We start from the raw sequence: 17,328 nt of genomic DNA, 5'->3' as shown, positions 1-17,328 counted from the left end.
GTCCATATAAGGAGGATTTTTAATACATGAAAAGGTTCAAGTAAAAGCACCAACTTTAAAGGCTCATAACTGGAAAACTGAGCCACCTGCGTATATTTGAAATGCATCATGGGATAGAGATTTTAAAAATAAAGCTTTCCTGAAAAAATGGACAGAGCTTACGCCTGACAGCCCCATTTAAGGAACCGTCAGTAGGAACTAAGTCCATATGGAGGATTTTATTACATGAAAATAAGGTTGAAGCAAAAGCACCAGCTTTAAAGGCTCGTAACAAAACTGAGCCATCTGAATACATATGAACTGCATCATGGGATAAGCTTTCCTGAAAAAAAAAATAGACAGAGCTTCGCCGTCTGACAGCCCCATTTAAGGAACCTTCAGTAGGAACTACATGTAAGTCCATATAAGGAGGATTTTTAATACATGAAAAGGTTCAAGTAAAAGCACCAACTTTAAAGGCTCATAACTTGAAAACTGAGCCACCTGCGTACATTTGAACTGCATCATGGGATAGAGACTTTTAAAATAAAGCTTTCCTGAAAAAAATGGGCAGAGCTTCGCCATCTGACAGCCCCATTTAAGGAACCGTCATTATGGTAAGAAGGTCCATATGGAGGATTTTACAAAGAAATGCCATCTAAGGACCTGTCAGTGTTTAAGGAACTGTCACTTTAAAGTGCATGAAATGTGTGAAAAGTGAAAGCGTCAACTTTAACATGTTTAAAGGCTCATAACTTGACAACTGAGCCGCTTATAATTATATGAACTGTGTCATGAGATAGAGCTTTTTTAAAATAAAGCTTTCTTGAAAAAAAGAACAGCCGTCCAGCAACTACATTTAAGGATCTGTGACCTTTGACCATTGCATATGACGTCAGACAATGATTAGTATAAGATTTTCATATGACCAAAGTTTGCTTCCATTTAGCATGTTTAGATAAATTGATATTAGGCCTATACGACATATGTAAGAATTTCATATGCTTCCATTTAGACTTAACATAACTTGATATATACAGCAGCAGTCCAACATCATCTCAAACGTCGTCGTTAATTAATGCACATTACATACTTCTTAGGGTAATATTCATTGAGGAAAGATGAGATGAGTTTTTTTTAACGCAAACCACAACACGATCAGCATGCTGGCGGTCCGATAATGGGCCAAAATTAATCAATTTTGGGCATGGAAACATGTTCTCAATAAAGATTCAAGATTTTGACCATAGGCATGTTAAATTAGTACCATTATTTAGACGGGTCATCCAGCCGGGGCTCTTAGGAATTTTTATTCTAAAATTGGGACTATGAATCCAGAAAGAATCAGGGGACAAAACGACACAGGATTTTACTATAGTTTTTCTGCGACCGTTGACTTAAACTTATATTAAAATGATATTTATTGACTTTAAAGTCAGTTAAACATGTTAGCTTATATATGTTAAAGGGTTAAACAAAAATATTAATTGAGCGTGCGTGCGAAAAAGTCGGGGGAAAATTTTGCTGTAAAGGTTTAAAGAATCAAAAGTGGTGGAAAATGTGCTCACATCTCTTGACTTATACCCGAGGCCTATACCTATACTGCCCCAAATTTAAAAATAAGTCAAATTTTACAAAACTGAGCTCCCTTCCCTTCCCACTCTGACCGAGGCTCTTTCTCAAACTTCTCGATCGGAACCATGCCACTGCAGCTCCGTCATACTCCGGCATGCTCCGGCAGTCCTCCATCAAGAAACAAAAGATTCCACCCACAGAGAGCCCAAATTAACAGAGTCTCTCAACCATTGTGCGTATTCCTATGGTGGCTTATTTGACAGAGCTCCGTTAATAACGGAGCAAGAACAAAAGAATACGCCCAGTGAGCTCCGGCATGTAGCCCAAATCTGACGGAGTATCTCTGTAAATATGACCAACAACATAGTATAATAGTTGGAGCCTAAACATGCTAAATAAGTATACTCATACTGATTGTGTTGAAATGCAAAAATCCAGAGAAAAGGAGTATATAGGCCTATTATATCTAGCCCTCTTACAAAAAAGAAGATTATTTCTGTACTCGAATCGTTTTAAAGTATTTTTCAGACCCGCGGTCTTAGACTTGAATGACAAAAGCTTACAATCCACGTTTAAAAAGATTACAATTTGAAGTACAAATTTAAGGACTTGCATAATTCTAAAGTGATCGTATTTTTTTAAAACCTAGTTTTGTCACCTTTAAAAATATAACTTTCTAATTTATAGGTCAAGATTTGACGACCACATGCATGATAAATGAGTACCATTATCTAGTCGAGTCATCCAGCCAGGGTTCTGAGGGATTTTTAATTTAAAATTGCAAATAGGCCTACATGAGTCCAGAAAGAGTCACCATCTTTTGGTTAAGTTCCGACCGTAAATGTACGAACTGTTATTGCATAAAACCTGAGACTAGTAACTAAGGGCGAATGGGGCATAAACGACTGTCGACTTCAAATTTTCGGTTATTTTAGCTCCTAATATATATATATAGGCCTACCATATATATATAGGACAACTTTTACTGCCCCAGATTTGAAAATTTTTCCCCTTTTACTTGCCCCCTTCCCACTCAGGAACCATGCCACTGATACTCCGGCATGCTCCGGCAGTCCTCCGTCAAGAAACAAAAGATTCCACCCACAGAGAGCCCAAATTAACGGAGTCTCTCAACCATTATGTGTATTCCTATGGTGGCTTATTTGACAGAGCTCCGTCAATAACGGAGCAAGAACAAAAGAATACGCCCAGTGAGCTCTGGCATGTAGCCCAAATCTGACGGAGTATCTCTGTAAACATGACCAACAACAGAGTATAATGCCTAAACATTCTAAATGCATGGGGTATACTCTGTTTGTGTTGAAATAAATGCAAAGATCCAGATGTGCCTATCATGTAGGCCCCTCTTGTGGAAAACAGTATATTTCTGGACTCGAAAAATCTTTAATGACAAAATCTTGTAATTCAAGCTAAAACCCCGGGTTAAACCTTTAGAAAATATTATAATTTTAAATGTAAATTTAAGGACTTGCATAATAAAGGGATCATGGAAATTTTATTAAAGTCTTACAGTTTTATCATCTTTAAATTTATCTAGGGAATTGCAAAATGTACATGTACTAGCAAAATAGGCTTACGCTAAAAGTTGATATGGATATCATTACAAGTCTCTTTGTGTTTGTTTTTTTCTGTCCTTTATTTTTATGTTTCCTTCTTCCTGAACAAACAATTATTCAACAGTCCTGAAGGCTATTATTTCACCGTATTTAGTACGGTAAAACATGAAAAATACGGTAGCACGGTCACCCAAAAAAAAACCCCAGAATTCCAGAATTTTGACCAAAATAATAAATGTTGTGTCTTAAAAGATAAACAGCTGCAAGATTAGACTACCGCCTGAATTACTGATATCATTTGACAACTTTCTTGGTCTGATAAAGTGGTTGCCTACATCGTTTTTCTCTCGACTTTCGATGACGCATGCACATTAAAAAAATATTATTTAATAGGCCTACACGGTGCTTTCCGAAATAATTTTCTTCTGACTTGCAGATTTTTCATGCGCATTAATATTATTCACCTAATGCTAGTATATGTTATGTCTTCTGAAGGTATTTAGCATGTTTAGTTAACTGTTTAGCTCTATTGGTGCAAAAGAATAAGCATTAAGATGGTTTCCGACCTCCTTTTACTTCCGACTTTCGCACCATGCAGCGCATGCACATTAAAGAAATCTTGAATATGCCTACAAGATGGTTTCCGCAATAATTTTCTTCTGACTAAGTTGCAGATTTTTCATGCACATTAATATTTTTTTAACCGCCTAATGCTATGTCTTCTGAAGGTATTTAGTTTTACTCTTGGTGCAAATAAGCATACAAGAAAATTTCCGACCTCCTTTTACTTCCGACTTTCGCACCATGCATGCACATTAAAGAAATATTTAAAAGGTCTAAAATATGGTTTCCGAAATAATCTTCTCCTGACTTGCAGATTTTTTAATGCACATTAATATTTTTTATTAACCACCTAATGCTATGTCTTCTGAAGGTATTTAGTTAACTATCCTACAAGAAGGTTTCCGGCCTACTTTTACTTCCGACTTTCGCACCATGCATGCACATTAAAGAAGGAGGTATTTAGTTCACTATTTAGGTCTGCAAAGAACAAGTCTGCAAGATGCTTTCCGACTTTGTTTTCTCAATGGTGCACCAGTGGCACATTAATATTTGTAATATTTGTAATATTTTTCTTAAACCATGCTTAGACTCTCTACTATATAGGCGCGCGTACCCAGTACAGTCTTCTAATTGACATTGACATTAACCTGTTTAATTTTTTTGGAATACATGAACAAAACCCGATGTTAGGCCTACCAATTGATACTATAATGATGATGATGATGATCAATGATTTTCTGAACTTGGAAAGTTTTAACAAAGCATGCTTCTATACATCAGAAGTAACAAAACCAAATGTTTCCAGAAATATATCAGTTTGTTTCCTCTACGTACTTTATCCAATTTTGTGAGGTCAAAGGTCACATACAAGGTCAAAGGTCGACTGAGGTCACCAAATCTTTTAATAATTAATTTTTAACTGTGCATCACATATCTGAAAATCAGATTGATCAGTCATGTGATTAAGGAAATATGACGACTTTAAGATGGCGCTTTCCATGCAAAGTATAGCAAAGTAGCACTTTCAATGAGTGATAACTTGTAAAGGAAGCATCTTTCTGTATTGATTTATTACTTAGGTGGAATGTTTCTTTCATTGCCAAATTTGATTGCAAATTCATAAGGCGAGCCCCTGAACCCCGCCGTTACGTGCTCGGTCGCACAAGTGCTCCTTCGCAATTATGTGTTCCACTTTGGAGTTGGCAGGTACATATTTGAAAAATACGGGTTTAGGGTGCAAAATACAGAATTTTGTTCTTCTGAGTATGGAAATCTGGATTTCAAAGTTGGCGGCATGTCTGCTGATGGGTGTGTGCAGTACTCCCTCAAAAGAATGAAAATCCTAACAAATTCCCAATTTTTATGCTGGATGATTGTGTAATTATGTAAGGGATGATAGCTGTACTATTACTTTAATATATTTCGGGTTACTTGATCAACTTTAATCAATATTTACTTCAAAGCAGAATTTACAAAGAAAAATAATCTGACCCATTTGCTTGAACTGAAAATGACAAAAAATAACTGAAAAAAGGAAGGAAGTGTAGAATTAAAATTAAGCTTCTAAAAACTTGACTCAAGTTCAGACACAACACAGAGGACAGAATTATAGTTTTTGACTTATGCTCAAAACATTTCAATTATGATCAATCATTCATTTTAAGGTTATTAATTATTTTAAACTTGTGATTTGGTAGTTCACAGCATCTTACGAATGGTAGTGAGCTTTGGCAAAAACTGCATTGCTCAATTCATAGCGAGTGTGTAGAAGAATTATAATATCACAGATATATTTTTATAGGTGCTGCGGTTCTTGAGTTACGTTGTAAAGAGGGCTGAAACAACAACACTTTTGTAAAACGTACATAACTCATTAACAACAATAAATTAAGCAAGTTTGCAAAGTATACGATTTGTAGAATGAACTTTTGCAAAACATCAAGGTGTTATTTTTCAAAAATATATTGATCTAGATAATGAAAATCGATTTTTAGGTTGCTTCGACCAACAATACCTCGTCTACCCTTAACAAGTAGATTTAATATCAATAATAATAAAAATAATAATATTGGAAAATGCCACATATATTTCAATATTGTTTTCTTGAAATTTTATTCTAAGTGTCAATAGGGTCATTTGGTATATTGTGAAACCAATTGCACACACCCATCCGGTACACATACACACATTTTATTCTGGATGATTGCGTAATTATGTAAGGGATGACAGCTCTACTATCACTTTATTATATTTCGGGTTAGTTGATCAACTTTAATCAATATTTACTTCAAAGCAGAATTTACAACAAAAAATAATCTGGCCTATTTGCTTGAACTGAAATTGAAAATAAAAAACAAAATATATAGGCCTTTATGATATCAGTCCAACATCCATCAACATGCAGACACCAAGTGCATACATGTACAAAATTGGTCCAATATAATTGATTATTGCATAAGTTTAAAAAGCAAACTTAAGTATACTAAATTAGTAGTACAAATGTTTCTCATCCGGGTTTCTAAAAAAAAGGAGGAAAGGCTTTTTATTTTTATTTTCATTTTCATTTTTTTATCAAAAGATGGGTGTAAATACCCACATTTGGCTTTCAATTTAGCATAAATGGGAGGGGACAGGAAACATGTTAATATTTTACTCGGTCTTATGTACTATTGCATGTAATAATTAAGCTGATAAATTGGAAGACAAGCTTATAAATGATAGGCCTGTGTTAACCACAACTACTCAAGCACATGTATGTTGAGTGTGGACATGAAACAGCATGATCTATCAGGAACCGTATTCTACTGTCCCTGTCTGTATGACTTAATAAATGAAAGCCTATTTAGTAACCCATGATACATGTATAGCTTGTCTTCAATGGATTGTGGCTCTTTAGTTTTTGTCCAGTAAGGAAACCTAACAATATATATCTAATAAATAAAAAATAAAATGAAAAAAAAATTCATCAGGATAGTATGCCAAGTCAGGACAAAAAGGTCCAAAATTTTATTCTTGAAATAGGTAAGGCAAAAAAAAAAAAGGTTTGTCTCAAATCTCACAAGTTGTTTGAAAACAAATGCAAAATGCGATTTTTTTTTTCTAAATTCCCGACTTGATATTTTTAAAAAAAAAAAAGAAAAAAAATCTGATTTTCGCCAAATTTTTCCGGAAAAATTTTGGAAAAAAAAATCTGCAATTTTTTTATTCAAATGCATGCGATTTTACAAATGCGCCCATGAGCTTTGAGACAAACCTTTTTTACCTAATTAAATAACAGCTTGAAATAATAAAACTGTCAACTTAAAACAGGTAAAAAATATCAACTATAGAAAACAAGTAATAAATATCAAAAAAAAAAAAAAAAAATTAAAATTGAAACAGTTAAAAATATCAAATTGAAGTAGGTAAAAATATCAACTTGGAACTGTCAAAAATATCAACTTAAAACAGTTACAACTTGAATGATACAGGCAGACAGGAAAGTCAACTTTCCTGATATAGAGCACTAAATGGAGATACATAGTGGTTCATAGGTAATCAATAAGTCTATTGTGGAACAAGTAAAGTATAAAGTGGGTGGAGAAGTGGGAGGAGGAAGTTGGCCATGTATTGTATAGAGGACAATGGATGATGTATAACTGTTGACAGTTATGTCACTGAGTTTCTCTGGCAAGTTCCTGAGATGCCTGAGTTTCTTTTGTAATACTGATCCAAGTTCCTGAGTTTTTTCTCTGTACTGTCTCCGGACAAACTCTGTAACCCATTGTTCTTTACTCTGGACAGAGCTCTGGACAGAGTTTACAGAGTTACCTAAGGTTAATATTTTTACTAGGGACAATGCAAATTGATTAAGGTGTAGATGGTGTTAACATTTTGCTAAATATCATGCAAAGTCCCACTGCATGATGGGATCATCAGGATTTAGATTTCTTGCAATGTGGTAGGTATAAGTTGTGTTACAACTTTCCCACCAAGTTGGTCTTTAAGTTATACGACAATTGATCAACAACCACACAAAGCTTTTAACCTTGTCATACATAAAGTTATTACATTGATAATGAAATATGATTCACTTTACTACTTATGATGGGTCATTACTCTTATGAAGAAGAATGACCATCAGAAGAAATTAAAAAGTATATTTTTGAAGAAAAAAAATGTGTGTTAAAGCTATCAGAACAGATAATCTTATCAAAATTGGTTACTCCAACTTTTCTTCCTAGCTATCACTGTATTCATACTCTGCAAGTGCACAATTTCAATAAGTTTCAGTCCACATTTGTTTTGAGGCATGAGTGGACTCAGCTTCTTACCCTACACCACCTTATAATATGAGTGGACTCATCATAATGCTTCTACCCCATGCCCCCACACAACCCTTATCACACTATAAATCCCTAACATACCTGTTGTAGTTCATTTCTTGAGAGTGGTTCTACGGTCACCTTTGTCCAGAGTTGGTCTAAGAGAACTGCATGAGATGAATGCTGCTTGAAGTAACCACCACTACTGGTCAACAACCTATACAATAACATATACAATTATAAGTTAATAAATGTGTATCCTTTATTGGGAGTGAAATTGTACAAAATAATGCACACATACTGAGATGTTGATGCATCTAATGCACAAGCCTGAGGGGAATGTGCATTAGAAAGGCATATTTAACAAAACAGGTTGTTAAATATTTGTTTGTACTGTAGTTTGTATCCACAGCACCAAGGAAGAACAACTTAGGGTGTATGTGGGTTAAATGAAGTTGAATTTGAATCAAAATCTCAGTACAAATGCATTATTTTTACAATTTCTCGACTACAAGTGATCCACATTTATTAACCTATTTCATACACAAGAATTTTTTTTAATGATTTTTGCTGCTATTTTATAACAAAATTGTCACTAAAAATGTTGGAAAATACAAGCAAATATCAAAGCATCAACCTGAAAGATTGGTTCTCGCTATGATCTAAGAGTGTACGAATGGGATTTATCAAACACCTTTTAAAAAAGTCAGGGAAATTATATTGCAGTATTTCTTCCTATCTGACTACACTGAGAGACCTCAGACTTTGACTTATATTTTTTACATGTGCACAGTCAGAGCCATGATTAACTCCATTACCTTTGTGTGGCAAATAATTGAAACCCTGGGCCAGCTTTCACCTCATCTCCATGTCCTGGTATAGACAGTGATCTTGATTCCAGCAATGGCATCAGAACTGACACAACATCCATGGGAGCATAGTCAATGTCTTCTAATAAGATCCAATGACCTCCTGTCACAGCCTGCAGGAAATCAATCAATCAGACAATCAATCAATCAAATCAAAATTTCATTCATATTATTAGAAAGCTTGTTATGATATCTATGCAACAGTGTACTGTAAAGCATGAAATGCTCACTCAGTGATGCCAACACTGCGTCTTAAGTGCGCAATTGGCGATTACTTGCCACTACCAATGACTACTCAAAAAGCCATGCCGCTATAAACTACTTGCCTAAAAGTGGGCTACTTTTGCAAGTGTTAGGCTGCGGCAGTATGTCACATATTTTCTTTTCAATTTAGCCAAATTATATAAAGGTTTCAAGTCTTGGAAGCTTGATTGGTCAGTGACTTCCCATTAAGTACCGAAGTTTATGTCAAGTGCTTTTCCGCCTTTACATTCCAAATTTGGGTAAAGCCGCCAAAATCTCTGGCATTGGGCATTTTTTTTAATCTTTAAAATTGGGCTACTTGAGAGTCATTCACCACAAGCTGGTAAGCCAATTCACTGTGCCTTGGCACTGAAAATTTTGGCACCGATGTTCACTTGCATGGAATTTAACAAGTGACATGGATGCACAGAATTTTCATGCTCGCAAATATTTCCTTTTTTCTATAGGCCTTCACAAAAATACATCAGTTTTGCGTAAATTACATGCCATAAATATGATGGTTGTTTTCAAAACACAAAAATGATGTGTTGCCTTACTGTATTTATAAAGAATATCAAATAATAATGAGTGAATGATCAAAATAACTAAATTCACAAAGCACACAGATACTAGACAATGAATGGTTTCGGAAACTGCCTTTAAAGGCAGTTTCCCAAACCATTCATTGTCTACATTTACTGTTTGAAACAGTAAATTGAGATATCATTTTTGAGATATAATTTGAGATATAATTTGAGATATATCATAATTTGAGATATCATTAAAATGATATCTCAAGCAGTAAATGTTTGCATTCCCACTTACCTGTGTTAGTGCTCCTGGCTGCCACACAAACTCTCCTGGAATGTCAGTACATCTGTAACTCCCAATCAATGCCTGAAATTATGATTATCATATACTATATAATCAATAAAAGTAATTAAAGGTTGAGTATTTCAAATTTTTATTGCTAACAATCACAGAAAAAAGGTCTTGTAATACATTTGTGTCAACAACAGACAAGTGCCACCTCTTTTTCCTGTACAATGTTGAGAAATGCCAATGTCTTCAGCAGTTTTCAAAAGTGTTCAAACATTTATTGTTGAGGAGGGAAGGGTAAATTACTACTGTTGTAGTTCTGTTTATTCCTAAACACAATATATATAATTTCCATGATCATGACAAACTCTGCATGGAATTTTGGTGTCCCCAGTGTTCCAAGAATTCCAAGGTAGATGTTATCAATTCTGTTTGTTATTTTAATTATTGAAATTGCATTACTCAGTAGATTTACAAATTTTTCAAGTATATGGTAATTTCTTGCATCTTAGGTGGTACTACACCCCTTGATAAATTTGTGACTATTTTTGTATTTTTCTCAAAAAATAATAACACACTGGTAACAATAGTTATGTATATTAAAGGGGCAAGGAATCCAGTTACTATACTGGAATTTCAACGACTCAAGACAAGTGGTACATTATTTATGATAAGAAAAGAGGTACCACTAGAATGTACCTCATTCACTAACATATATAATGAACCACTTGTCTTGAATCACTGAAATTTCAGTGAAGTAATTGGATTCCTTGCCTCTATAATATACATAACTTTTGTACCAGTGTGTAGTTATTTTTTGAGATAAAATGCAAAATTAGTCACAAAATTTATCAGGGGGGGTGTAGTACCAACTTAACAGACATTTCAAATATGTTTGCCTTGGAATGACCTTTAACCTCACCTTGCTATCTGTTTGATCTCCAAGCTGAACTTTCAATAAATGTGGTGTTCCATTCCTACCAGTCATCTGTGCCAGATGTTCTACCAATGTTGTCTTACCACTCCCTACAGGGCCTTCTAGTAACACAGGGTTTCCAGATGCCACAGCAAGAGCTAGGCTGTGTAGGTTGCGTTGTGATGAAGCCACTGGCACTAGGCTTCTATGAAGGGCCTGTTACAGAGGAATAAATCAAATAACCATGTTGAGCGTGAAGTAAAAGTGTTCCCCAACATGAACATGTTACCCATTCTCAAAATATAGGATTTTTGCTCTAACATATACTTTATCCAGCTTTTAATTGATAAATTATTTGGTTTTTCTTACTTCGCACATCAATTAAGTACCAACTTATGCTCACATCAATTCAATATAAGCACACGCCAGTCACACTAGCATATGTGCTGCACTGCATGCGCGCAATTCTAATGATTCTAGATCAATCCATGACACTAAGCATCTTTGCCAATTATAGGCCCAACAAAGTATAATCATATCAACATCTCCTTTACAATAAGCATTACCTACATACACATGAAGTGAAAGCGGTATGTACACATAAAGTGGCAAATCAACACTGTCCTAAATGTCATCCAACACATGAGGTAGAAATTGTGATATGCGTGACATGATAATATTTATAAATCTACAATTTTCTTGCTAATGTTAAACATTGTTGCTCCCAATAATAAGACCAACCTTTTTCTGACAGTCCTCAGTGAGTGGTAGTAGCACCCCACACACAGACACCACAGAGTTCCCTAAATCATCTGCAGTCAAGCTATCTTGAGTATGAGTTCCTACATTGGTTACAGAGAGTGTCCTGTTATTGGTCAGGAGGTTGGCTGCATGATGTCTGTCTTGTTGAAACATCTCCAGATCCCTGGGTAAGATAGAAAGGCAAATACTTGTGTTGAGTTGCAAATAAGCAATTTTTCAGACCATTTTCTGATGTATTGTGTTAGACTCAGACTAAACTGGATAACTATAGTAATTTGATGTACTCCTTTTACGAGAGTGTACTTGACTATGTACAATGTATGTCCCATTGCCACTGTGTTAAACACACTTGTCAGCGATTGGCTGCTGACACCATCTGATGTTGTTGAGTCAATTAACTATGTGTTGTATGTATTGTTATAGTGCGTAGTAACATGACAAGAGCATTGTGAGTACGCTTAATTTGTAAAACGAACTAGGCAAAACATTAAACATATTTATAATAATTATACCAGTTAGAGAGGTTCTGACTGCTTCATTAAAAAGTTTAAAAGCAGGCACAAAAATTAAGGAATTCCATCCATAGAGGTTCTGCCTATGATGTATTATACCGTAAATATAGCGTACTACTGATGTATTATACCGTAAATATAGCGTACTACTGATGTATTATACCGTAAATATAGCGTACTACTGATGTATTATACCGTAAATATAGCGTACTACTGAAGTCCTACACAGTAATAGGACATCAAGAAACTGAATGGACTTTATCACGGTAGCACACCTGTTCGACCAATTACAGTTTTCATAGATGTCTTACTTTATTGTAAATTGCTGGATCTCATCAGATGTAAAGTGCTTTGCTAGAAACTGCTGAGTCTGCTGGTCTGTCATGTTGGTAACCATGGAAACCACTTGAGCCACATACCTTCAAATAATAAGAAAGAATCTTGATTAATTTTGTATAATTTTTTTTTCATGTTAAGCATATCTAGGCATTAAAGGGGCATTTCATGATCCACAGCCTCATCTGGACGCAATGCTTACGCTAGTTGTACGCTGCGAAATGCGCGACTGGCTCACGCTTATGTGAATTTATGTGAGTGTGAGTTGGGACTTTATTGACGCGTGCAATAACAAAAACCGAATAATTTTAGACATATATATCAGCCGAACATACTTTATATCACTACTGGACTTGGGGAGAACCACACTATATATGGACATATCATTATCACATCACCAAGTCAAATTGCAAACTTTTAAAAATGTCACTTTCACTATAAATTTTCTTTTACTATCATTATCATAATGATTTGAGCTATTTCTAACCACTTGATGGTTTTGTCCTTGTGTTCCTGTAGCTGTAGGAATGGACTCCAGTCCCATAGGTCTGTGAAGGTTTGTCGGGAATGTCGCAGCAAACGATAGGCAGTAACAGCAATGTCCAGTAGAATGAGCTCATCTGGACTGCCATGTTGTGATCTTCGCTTCTGAAAATTAAAGATAAAGAAAAGGTAACCAAAGTCTTGCAAAGGCTATGCAATTTGTACAAAGTACAGCTTGGACTCAACATACAATATTCCAGAAAATGTGCCATGATTAGGCCAACTTTAACTTTTGAGAAAAGACAACCGCTAACTTAGGCTGAGTAAAAAAAGAAACATGTTTAGCGTACCTGCTTCCTTTTTTGAAGATTCATAAAATTTCATTTTTATTTTCTTAAATTTTAGTTATAACTTTTTGATGAAGAAGTTTGAGAAGTTCTATATCCTTCTATAGCCTTACAAATGTATAAGTACTTCAGGAAAGATTTATGATCAGTAGAGGGGCATGACCTACCGGAAAAACAAAAAATTTTTCTAGGTATCGTAGTGTATGCAAATACATGTATATACACACACCAAATAGGGGTTTTGCACCATTCTTCAACAAAAAATACCTCCTCCTTCCTTATTTTTCAAAAACCTGGACGCTAAACATGTATTTTTTTATTCAGCCTTATAAAGAGCTCTTAAATAGAAATTCCACCTGTTTTACTTTTAAACAGAGTAGAAAAACTAAGAATTTCACAATTCCTAGATTGCAAAACACATGCAATCTTAGTAACATGTACATGTACACAAACTTTAAGACCAACTTTTTAAAGCGACCTTACCTCATTCTAATTATTTTTCTTTATTTATTTTTAACTTGGTCAATTTATGTACTTCATATTAAAGACAATATGGTCCACAAAGTTATAAAATAAATGTCTCTATGATTTCATAACTGTTCTGTTTTTCTTACATTCTGTTGAGCCAGTTTCTCACTGTTATGCTTGTCCAATTTGGGGCTACAGCGGGAAAAAGTGGGTAATTCGGTAATCTCATTACCGGGAAGCTTTTACTGCCAGCGGGAAATCTAGGGCAACTTTGCCTGAAGTTGATGTGAATGGATAAGCTTAACCCATAGAAAATACGTACGCAAATTGCCCAGGCAGAATTCTCAATCCTACTTCCTGGTTCGTCATGTTCGTGGTTCCCACCGACAGTTTTGATCAAGTATTACATAGTGCATAATGGGATGAATGATATAACGGAAGCCAGCAAAAGCGTTACCGTTAGCCTCCACTACAGGGCTACAGGCCCTTCATTATTGCCAATTTTTTCAAAAAAATAAAAACATAACTCCTGGCCTAATTTTAGGGTCGGCCGGGTTATGCCAATCAAACAATTTTCCATTTTGTGGCCTAACCAGTGTATGACCTTTAACACAGTAACATTGGTTAAGATCTGTTATATTACCTTTTTCTTTTTTGGTGGTTGGCTAGCTGGTTGTACCAATAATCTCTCAAACAATGGTGGAGATGTCTGACAGTATCTCTTCAAGAACCTGTAGCAGGTTAAATGAACATAATACATGAATTACACAGTAGCATGCAGGCCTTAAAATACTTTTTTTAAAATTTATTTCGGAGGCTACTTTTCCCTGTAATTTAACTCCTGGGGCTACTTTCAGGATTTCCAGGGTCAAATATCGATAATCCCCATTAATTTTACAAGCAGTGTTCGAAATAATCCATATCGCAGTGCAGTTTGCATCCCAAAATTTGCCTGTTGTGATACAACTTTCAAAGTGTGGTACAAAATTGCTAGGCCATATATCACTGACTTTATGTGTTTAACAGGCACCTGATTGAAAATTTAAAAATAAATTTGAAAGAACGAGAAAAGAGTTGATAATTTGCATATAATCAGGTCCTCAGTTTCATATATTTTTCATTTGGTGTACATGCAATCCAGTGTCATATGATGTCTTGTTCAGTTATCTTTCTTATTTCACAAAAATGATGAACAAGCTTTCATATGGCCAGTTGTCGCTTTTATTTATTATTCATTTATTTAATGTTTTATGTAGTCAATAAGTTATTTGTGTACATCAGACCAAATACAACAGAGTTCTACCAGAAAAACAACATATTTGATGCCCTAAATGCTCGACAAAGTGTTTGTGGACCAAAGAATGGAAAAAAAGGCTATCGGCACCGGATTTTGTAGAATGAGCGTTATAGAGGATTGGGTGAACAAAGTATTTGGTAGGAATAAGCAGAAATCATTCTTAAAAATTATGCAGGCCTACTTCAGTTTTCATATTGTGTGCAAGGAATGACTTTCATTTAGTGAAACATTGATAACAAATTGCAAATTGATGCCTCCGCCAATAACAACAGTGAGATAGCTTGTTCAACGTGTGTGGTGCGTCCTGTGAGGGGGTGTTTTTTCTATTATTTGAAAGTATCACAAATATATTCAATAATCCATCCAACAGCGTTTACCTTGAAGCATCAGGTATGAAATCAATAATTCGCCCAACAGCAAAGCAAAGCTTCTCATGTTCATCTAACTTAAACACTTTATCTGAGTGAACTTTCAATGCTGCCCTCTCCAGGATATCCAAGATTACTGGTTGGAAAGTTGTTGCTATGGCAATGGTGCATTGTGGGTGAAGCAGGTGCTCGGCAAAATGGACAATAAGTTGTTGTCTGTCATTTGGAGTCCAGATCTAGGAAAAAATACACACAATACAATACAGAATGATTACTAAGTTCTGTTTACCGGGGTACTTGTAGTGTGATGTGATATCACTCGTTGTCAAGTATTTGCCAGTTAGATGCTCTCCTCGCATATGGTGCAGGAGTAGCTCTAACATGCTCCAAGGGGTCATTAAAGCATGATTAAAGTACCATTTAGAGGTTGCTAAAGGGTTATTTTAACCCTTTATTTCAATTTGTTTGGATCCATAATTTCACAAACTTTAAATTTTTGACCCCTTTTTTTACTTTGAAAACCTAGCACAACTCCTGATATGGCGGATCCATGCAATGGGCGATTCAAATTATGATCTCAGTCATTGAACTATAAACAGTAGGCAATGTAAAAGATTGTGCATAAGAAAATACACAACAATACGAGGTCTTGAAGGATTCAGGCTACTTTGAGTCATGCTGCATGCATGCTGAGGTCAGGCGTCTGTTGAATGGAATAAACATTTAAGAATAGGCTCAGATTCATAAACAGTTGTTTTGAGTCCCTCACTGTCTCCCAAAACATCAGAACACCAAAAGCGTTGCACATAAAGACTGTCCTTTATCAGTAATGTTCAGTAATGTCCTTTATCATATTACGCACACAACGTTTGGTCAACTTGCCTAGAATTAAAGGTCAAATTTAGTGACCTTTTATCTCTGTACACATGTGACACACCTAAATAATCGACCGGAAATCGGGGATCACTAAAATCACCAGGAATTATGGAAAGTTTCGGGCCTCATAACTGCTAAATTGTTGGTCTAAAGTATTAAGTATACATTAGAATGGCAAAGATTTGATAAGTTCATCTGTGAGGACAAATTTGAGCCAAAATGCACAATTTTGGCCCCAAATCCCAAAAAACAGGTTTTTGGCCCACTTTTTTTTCGTGCAATGTAAAAAAAATTCTTGGGTCCCAATTTTATTTTTATTAATTTTTAAAAACTGGATAAAAATATCTAGGACCCGTTTTTTTATTTTTTTTTATTTCGACCAACTTCGAGAAAAAATGCTGAATTTTCAAAAAAATCATAAAAAAGCCCGATTTTCGCCCAAATTTCAAATATTTTTGGTTGCATGTTTTTTATAGACTTAGGCCTCCTTAACCCTAACCCAACTAGGTCTCACTAAAGCTCACTATTAAAACCACTCTGCGTGCATGCATTCCACGGGACTTGATGACGCAATCAGCCCAAGTCGAGTCATATACCCAGGGAATCGGGCCACGTCACCTGTGTGGCTGCATGCCACGCAGAAGATCCCCAGCATGTAGCCACACAGGTGACGTTGGCCGGCCAACGATTCCCTGGGTAGGCCCTATATATGACTTGGGCTGATTGCGTCATCAAGTCCCATGGAATGCATGCACGCAGAGTCAGAGTGGTTTTAATAGTGAGCTTTAGTGAGACCTAGTTGGGTTAGGGTTAATGATGCACATCGGGGTATGAAACTGAAAGAATGAAATTTAAACTTGAATTTCAATTTGAATTTCTGCAGCACATTTACGCTTCAAAGTACTGCTCAACCTCAAATGAACTTGTTCCATTGTGTGTGTACAAACTACAAATTGATAAAGGAACTCATTCATGTGTCAAATAAACCAACAGGAAGTCGGAAAAGGGTACAACCCGTCAGTCCGAAACACTG

General features: G+C 35.5%; 1 protein-coding gene across 1 annotated transcript in view; it reads right to left on the bottom strand.

Moving 5' to 3' along the window:
- The window catches only part of LOC140156540 (midasin-like), a 161,235-nt gene that overhangs the window by 142,442 nt on the left and 1,465 nt on the right, over positions 1-17,328 (bottom strand). The window contains 9 exon segments of the mRNA XM_072179480.1: positions 8,102-8,216; positions 8,818-8,981; positions 9,937-10,008; positions 10,853-11,062; positions 11,588-11,771; positions 12,432-12,539; positions 12,944-13,104; positions 14,398-14,485; positions 15,429-15,655. Of these exon segments, the coding sequence (XP_072035581.1) occupies positions 8,102-8,216; positions 8,818-8,981; positions 9,937-10,008; positions 10,853-11,062; positions 11,588-11,771; positions 12,432-12,539; positions 12,944-13,104; positions 14,398-14,485; positions 15,429-15,655 (1,329 nt within the window).

Source organism: Amphiura filiformis, chromosome 7 (assembly GCF_039555335.1).
Source record: "Amphiura filiformis chromosome 7, Afil_fr2py, whole genome shotgun sequence".
NCBI classification, from domain to species: Eukaryota; Metazoa; Echinodermata; class Ophiuroidea; order Amphilepidida; family Amphiuridae; genus Amphiura; species Amphiura filiformis.
This window is presented reverse-complemented; position numbering and strand designations above follow the sequence as displayed.